Here is an 8,107-nt window from a genome sequence, read left to right on the forward strand (position 1 = left end):
AGATGTTGAAACTTTTGGTAACATTATCTAAAATTAATTAAATAAATAAATAAATTAATTGTATATTTTTTATAATATTAAATAACATGGCTAATTAATATTACCGTGCGAACCAAACACAGGAATTCCACATTCTTAGTAATAGAATGAATAGGAATAAGATTCTCGGATATCTTTTATTCCTAGTAATCTTTTATAATGCGAACCAAACGCACCCTAAGTGCCCATTGGCATGGGCCATATTCACAATGCTGTATCGTGCCAACAAGATATTGGCATGATAACAGCCCCCGTACCGATAGTACAGCTTGAAACCTTCTTTTCTTTAAATTAATAAGTAATTTCCTCAATAAAGTTCAAAAGATTTGATAAAAATACGTAATAAGCAATTAAAAAATTTTGTTGCGAAAAAAATAAATATTTTATGCCATTATGTGTCGGCACACATGTATTTTTTGTGACCGGCACTCATCGGCACAGCCTAGCCTGGGATGTACCATGCAGGCAAGTTTTCAGCATGATCCACACGACGGCTCTTAAATCTTCGTCCCAATGCTAGTCTTCTTATTACTTATTCAAAGCACCAGCCACAATTTGTTAGAGAGTTGTATTTAATAATTTTTTTTCTTANGCTCTTAAATCTTCGTCCCAATGCTAGTCTTCTTATTACTTATTCAAAGCACCAGCCACAATTTGTTAGAGAGTTGTATTTAATAATTTTTTTTCTTACTAAATATAGTAAACAGTCGGTATAAAGACCAACTAAAATGGGTAGTTATCTTGTCAGTAAATTTTCTAGATATAAACCAAGCCAAATATAGATTTAATACTTATTTGGCACAACAACAGGAAATATGAAAACTAGGATAGCAGGTGGGAGAAACATGTTTGCTCAAAGATCTATTGCCAGGACTTGGCAAAGCATTGCAAGATTTCTCTAACAAAATCGTGTTCAATGAACTAATTTTTGTTCAATATGGAAGAGACAGACTATATATGTTTCATAGTAAGATAATAGTACCTGTGAAGACAGTGGGAGAACGAAAATGGGCAATTTATATGTTTAGGATAAGTAGATAGCAAACTGATTAAAATGAAAAAGGTAGGAGAAAATTGAGAAAAATTAAGTGGCAGAAAAATGAGAAAAATTTGGAGGAGAAAGTATAATCAAAAGGGGTAAGAGTTTTAGCGAACTTGATCGAGAAAGGCCTTTCATTTAGCATGAAAATCGTGCTGTTTTGGCATTAATTCATATCTTAGAAACATTTATAGTTCGACTGTTCAAGTCTCTGTTAGGATAATATAATTCAACTGAAAAAAACATAGCATGTATTCCTTGTACAAGAGTTCGTAAGTAGTACCTAATAACCCAGTAAACTCCTAGCATTTAGTCCTAAAAATAATTACTAATATACAACAAATTTTTTAACATTATTCTTTGCATGATTTGTAAAAGCAAGCTTGCCTGGTTAGATTTTCAGGAAATATTTTAATGCTTCTGGTCCAAATATGACTTGATTAAAAATTATGACCAAGTGGAGCTTCAGGCTTAGGATTCTGCAAAATTATTGCTGTTTGATTCGTTTTTGGTCTGTTGTTTGTGCATTGAAAAGCTTCAAAGAAAGAAATGGTGCAAAATCGACAAAAACAAATGAAAACTTTAAAATAATGTATTTTGTGGTGCGCTCTGGTAATGGAAACATCAAATAAATTGCTACTAGACTTTACAATAAGCATTTCAATGTCGAATAATAGTATTTCTTTTATATGCAGCTCAAAGGGAGAAACTATTGGAGAAACAGCTCCACAGCCTGATCGAACAGTTGACAGCAAAGCAAGTATGTGCAATTTTTTCTTCATATCTAGCCATAAATTATTTATTTATTTATTTTGATAAGTTACACCATAGGTTACTGAACTTTTTTGAAGTTTCATTTTGCTAATCGAACTTCAGTTCATTGTGGTTGAGTCACCAAACTACAATTTTTATTTCAATCAGGTCACTGTCTCAAACTCTGCTTAAATTTTCTATTAGCGGGATGATGTTATAGCTGATATAATTAGCACATTTTCTTCGACCGATAACATGCCAATTCAGCTACTACATCATTTCTTAGGGATGACGTGAGAGTTGAACTTAGTAGTCTCGAGATGATGTAACAATTAAATCATCATCACGGCGTCATCTCTTAAAAATTACACAGCAATTGAATCAGTTGTCATATCATCCATTTGTTGAAAGAACTAACTTGATGTGACAGAATGACCTGATTGGAACATAAACTGAAGAATTTTGGTGACTCAGCTGCGAAAAATTGAAGCTCAGTTACGTAGATGAAATTGCACAATAACTTCAGTGACCAATGCTGTAATTTGCCTTTTTGTTTTTCGCCTCCTTTTGAATTTTTTCGATTAACTTATAATCATAAAAATTGACTAGGCACAAGCCGAGAATTTGATGACGGAGATACATGCCAAAGAAAAGGATTTGGAGAGGTTGAATGGCTTGAAAACAAATCTCGACAGCGGAGTTGCCGAAGTGAATGCCGCGAGAAACCGGTTCGGAAGAAGCTTTTCAGTATCAGGAGGAGCTTTTGAAGATCGCGACGTAAAGGCATTCCGCAGGGGAGTGAGAACAGACAGCCAGCAGAAGCTCATGCTTCTGAGATCTGCTTTTGTCATCTACATTTTAGCTCTTCATGTAATTGTTTTCATTAAAATCTCATTCTGAGAAATTTGTTTTTCCGAATAATTTTCTCCTTTTTGTTGTGTTTTTATCTCTCTGTTATGTAAGTAATACATATTTCTTTGTGCGGAATATTAAGTTTTTGCTTTGGTACATGACAAGTTATCACTATTGATGGTTTAATAGAAAATTGTAAAATGCATAGAACTTGTCAAAACTATAGAGCATTTGTAAGTAGTGTAAATCGCACCGCTAGTTCCTGAAGTTTTATCCAGGTTTTTTTTTTCGGTTCTCGAACTTTTAGTTTCGGCATTAGAGTCCTCGGTGAATTAGAATAACAAAACAATGTATACAAAAAAAGAAAAAACAGGAAACTATCAATAGGTGTTATTTATAGCATGCAGGAGTAAACACAATATACTTTGTCTATATCTAAGTTATGCAAATTTTGTCTGCCGTGAATTCTCACCGTGCAATTTGCTCCTTAGAACAATTTTGAAATAGATTATGCTTTGTCGTTAGAATTACTGAATTTTATAAATTAAATCAAACATAGTAATGCTATATATACCACAATCCAGTATTACATTATTGCATTAAATCAAATGCGTTAATGCAGCATCAGTAGTAATCTCATTCAGAAATCCACGATACCTAGATATGTCGAAATAATCTGTAATGTTACATAACGCGAACCAAACGTGCACTTAAGCATGCTATATAATATCGAATATGCAAAACTTTCTCTGCATGGTGATGCAGATGAGTCCAAATTCAGACATATATAGAGTATATTGAAATAACGATAAACCATATTGACACCGGCATCAAACTATATCTCTTCTCCACCTATATGCTTCCTACCTCAGTGCGTTGCACATCACTCGAAAATAGCTTGTTGTAACATATCCGTTCCCACTCATCCTACTTAAACTCTTCTTATGTAGTACTCTCAGTCAGGAATTTATTATTTATCCTCACTAATACTGTCTAAGCAAATACTAACATAATTTTTTCATATAATAAACATTAGTACCTCAACACGTTGCTTGTATCTCAGTTCTTCTGGTTTACGAATGTTAGTATTGGATTTAACCCTATCTCATACCAAATCTGATCATTATATTTCAACCAACTAAACTTGGCGTATATCGACTCACACATTTCCTGATCTAATTCTCTACGCCAAAAATCACCGTCACACACGTAGTTGCAATTGACATTGGATTGATTCCCCTGATCCATCTAGCACATACCTCTATACCTTAAGTCCTCGACTCGGTATATCGTATCTCAGGCCTCTACTCGGTGCACGTTTAACTATAACCCAAAGGGATACCAATTTACTGTTTATCACAGTAAAAAATACGCCGACATCATACCGTAATCCAAAGATCAGCAAATATTAATTATATCATATAAGTTCAAGTCAAATCATCCATACCTAACAAGACTCTAGATTGTTCTAAACCAAGTAACACAATATAAGATCTCCAACCATAGCACAATAATATCAAGATTGATGAGAATAGCCGGTGTGAAGTCTCAGAATGTCAAGCTTAGGACGAATATTTATCATCAGGTCTTTTTGCAACAATCTAAATAAGAAATTTTTGAAGGAAAAGGTGCCATAATCGATACGAACCCTATTTAGACATAAAATCAACTAATAATACCAATACATATAATTTAATCACATTTTTAATGAATTCAAATTTTTTTAGGAACATGCAATCTATGTATCAGCCCATACAAGTGCATCACATGTGATAGACAAATCAAAGTAGCAAGCTATTGTAGTAATTGAATATCATATTTATATAATTAAGTATGAATATGGCCAATGTCACAATACTTTAGCAAAAAAGGATATATGGCTTAACTTAGAGAGATAGTTTCTACTCATCTAAAATAATGAGATCTTTAGCAAAAGCAAAATGAGAGGGATCTTCGGTCATGCCTTACCTTGAATAAAACATAGACTATAACAAAATCATTAAGGGGGCGTTTGGATCCTCGTAAAATAGCTCCGAAAAAAAATTTTCGGTTGAAAATTTTTTTTCTAGCTGTTTGGTTGCCTGTAAAATATTTTTGGAAAAACTTTTTTTACAGATTCTCAGAAAATAAACTCTTTTCGTTTTCCGCTGGCATCGAGCGGAAAACAAAAACCTGGCGCTGTGAAAAATCGCGGCGCAGGAACGTTAACAAGCGGTCCACGAGGTGAACTTCACCTCATGGACCACGTGAGGGAGAGTGCATGAGGGGTCCACGATGAAAAATCGCGGCTCATGCACTTCCTTGCATCGGGGTCCACGAGCTCATGTAAGAGCTCGTGGACCAAGGTGAGTGGTCCATGCTGGACCACTCACTAATATATATATAATATATTATATATATATATATATATATATAGAGTTGGACTGGGTACTATTAGTAGCAAAATTTCATTGTTGCTATCAGTTTTTTAGCCTTTTGGATCAACTTTTTTCATTATTTCCTACCATTGGATTAAATACTATAAGCCAGTAGGGACCACTCAACCCTAAGGGACCACTCAACTCTAACCGACTAATATCATCCTGACCTTACAATTTTTCATCCAAGGGTTAAAAACTTGATAGCAAAAAAGACTTTTACTATTAATAGTATTCCAGCCTAACTTCTCATATATATATAATATATATATATATATATATATATATATAGAGCTAGGCTACATATACTATCTATAGTACCGAGTCGGTACTATAGTGTTGGTTTTCGATCTTAGGGCGTTCAAATCAACGATCCACACGTTAAAACTGATCTAGGGTATTTAAAATTTCTAGAAGTAAAATTTTATATTTTTTCGACATAGTTACTTATGATCAAACTATTTCAAAATTTGTCATTTTCAAATGGCTCATTTATGACGAGTTTGGAGTTTAACGGTGTAGAAGAATCTAAATTTCTTCAAATTTTGATAAAAATACTTTAAACTATATAGATTAAGGTTAACATTCTGATCTGAATTTAAAAGTTCCCTATACTCAAATTTTAAAGATTATCTAAATTTCACCGTCCATTTTGATATAATTTATTTACTAAGTAAACGATATCGAAAAAAAACTAAAATTTTATTCCTAAGAAATTCATATACCCTAGATCATATTTAATGGTGTGGATCGTTGATTTGAACGCCACTAAGATTAAAACAAACACTATAGTACGGGGAGCCGGTACTATAGTAGTATAGAGCCAATTCGTATTAATATATATAAATATATATAAAATTTTATTTTATTTATAAATATATAATAATTTATTTTATAATATTAAATATATATTATTATTATATATTATATTATATATTTATTATATAATATATTTTAAATATATCTTGTTTATAAATATAAATTATAATAATTAAATATATTATGATAATTATTATATAATATATATATAACAGGAGAAAATATATATAATAAATTTTCATATATAGCATAATAATAATAATTATTATATATTAATAATATATATAATAAAAAATATATTAAATAGGATTTTATTTTTTTTCTTTTCCTTTCAACTAAACAACCGTCACAGAAAACTATTTTTCTTTTCCTACAAGCCAAACACAAACGACGTAAAACTTTTTTCCCACCGAAAATTTTTTTTCCATCGAAAATTTTTTTCCCACAGTTTTACGTGAAACCAAATACACCATAAGGTTGACTTTTCACAATTCTTGTCTAGGCTAACACAAAATTATAAAAAAATATATATATATGGGTTCACTGGACCATTCATAGTCAATTCTCATCTTACATTTGGTCAACTAAGGACACACTATCGGTAGACTAATACTACAAGGGCAGTTGATTGTACAGTACCCAAAAACTGCTATTTAGATGAGATCTTTATTAAACCAAAAAATATATTATAATATGCTCAACTTAGAAATAAAAATCTAAATTATATTAAACATCAATAAGTAATTATTGTTTATATGGAAAAAAAAAAAGATTTTGACAAAGTTTCATATTTTATCCAAGTTAAAATGTAGGCGAAGCGAGCTTGGGGCTCAAACTCTGGGCTTCCGACTGTGTCGTAGAACCCATCGAAATGTTCATGGATGGGAGACTCAACTAAGATTTTGTAATAGACTTAGGATGATGGTAAAGACTTCAAAATACAATTGGCCTAACTAAAGAGAAAAAGACAAAAAAAAATATTAAAGAAATAGAGAGGGGAAGAGAAGAAGTAAGGAAAGGGAAGGGAGAGAGGGAGAAGAAGAAGCAAAAAGTGAGAGGTTAGGTGGAAATATGAAATTGTAGTATTAAATAGTGGTTAATTTTGATATTATAGTATTGAATTTTGATGTCAAAACATCTCTTCTATGTCACCGGCATGCGTTTTTTTATTAGTTTTTGATTATTTGGCAAATATTAGTGGCTTTAACTTATTAAAATATAAACCTAGATGGTTAATTGCAAATTTTTAATAGTGTAGTTAAAAGTATGAAATTCTAAAAATTCAAATGGCTACGGAAACCAATCAAAAATTTGGACAATATTAACGCATTTAACACAAATTTTAAAGTTTGGATGTAAACGCAAATTTTAAAAAAGCAAATATACAAAACTTTATATGGTTCTCATATATTTAAGTTTTTATTTTTATTTTTATTTTTCAAACATCACAGTATTTTTAATCAAAAGCTATTTAAGTAGATTTGAAATGTAAAATTTATAGCTGAAAAAATTACAAATAAACTAATACTGGATAAAAGTAAACATCTATTTCATTTTCGTGGTTTGTTTCTACCTCTCTAGTATTCTCTCCTTTCTTTTCTTTTAGTCGTAATGTTTTATTTCCACTTGTTCTCTCCTCTTCTTGTTCCTTAGATATAGATTTTGATTTATTTTTATTCAAGGTTCATATTATACTGACAAAATTCAAATTATGGCTTCTTTGCAATCTACTTTTGCTTGTATCTTCTAATTGAATTCTTTTGTGCGACTTGGAGCGTGTTTGTTTTCACAGAACAACAGCTTCCAGAAATATCGGAGTTCCGTCCGTACAGTAGAACTCGACATTGTGCGTGACAAGCGTGAAGTTGCGAGTTTGAGCCATACGTGTTTGTGATACGAAAACGAGCGTGTGGGCCATGTGGATTCTAGAAAAGTTCAAAATCGTGGAGTCATCCAAACACAGACGATCTCTAGCTACATGAACTCGCGACTTCAAATATGGAATTAGGCCATGTTTGGATACCCAATAAAAATGTAACATAGTTAAACTTTATACCTATAGAAAATTTACCCTATGAAATATTTAGGAGGCTCAAAAGAGCACCAATTTTTTAGAGCACGATTACACTATACTCTAAAAAATAAAGTAAATTGATAATTCAGTCCAACCTAACGAAAAAAATTCTAC

The 8,107-nt window shown here is 31.6% G+C and overlaps 1 protein-coding gene across 1 annotated transcript in view; it reads left to right on the forward strand.

Moving 5' to 3' along the window:
• LOC109720347 overlaps nucleotides 1-2,857 on the forward strand; it is a 6,310-nt gene extending 3,453 nt beyond the window's left edge. Inside the window, exons 3-4 of the mRNA XM_020247397.1 lie at nucleotides 1,732-1,838; nucleotides 2,441-2,857. Of these exons, the coding sequence (XP_020102986.1) occupies nucleotides 1,732-1,838; nucleotides 2,441-2,731 (398 nt within the window). The 3' untranslated portion in view covers nucleotides 2,732-2,857. The remainder of the gene's footprint in view (nucleotides 1-1,731; nucleotides 1,839-2,440) is intronic.

This window comes from Ananas comosus, linkage group 14 (genome assembly GCF_001540865.1).
Source record: "Ananas comosus cultivar F153 linkage group 14, ASM154086v1, whole genome shotgun sequence".
Taxonomy (NCBI): Eukaryota; Viridiplantae; Streptophyta; class Magnoliopsida; order Poales; family Bromeliaceae; genus Ananas; species Ananas comosus.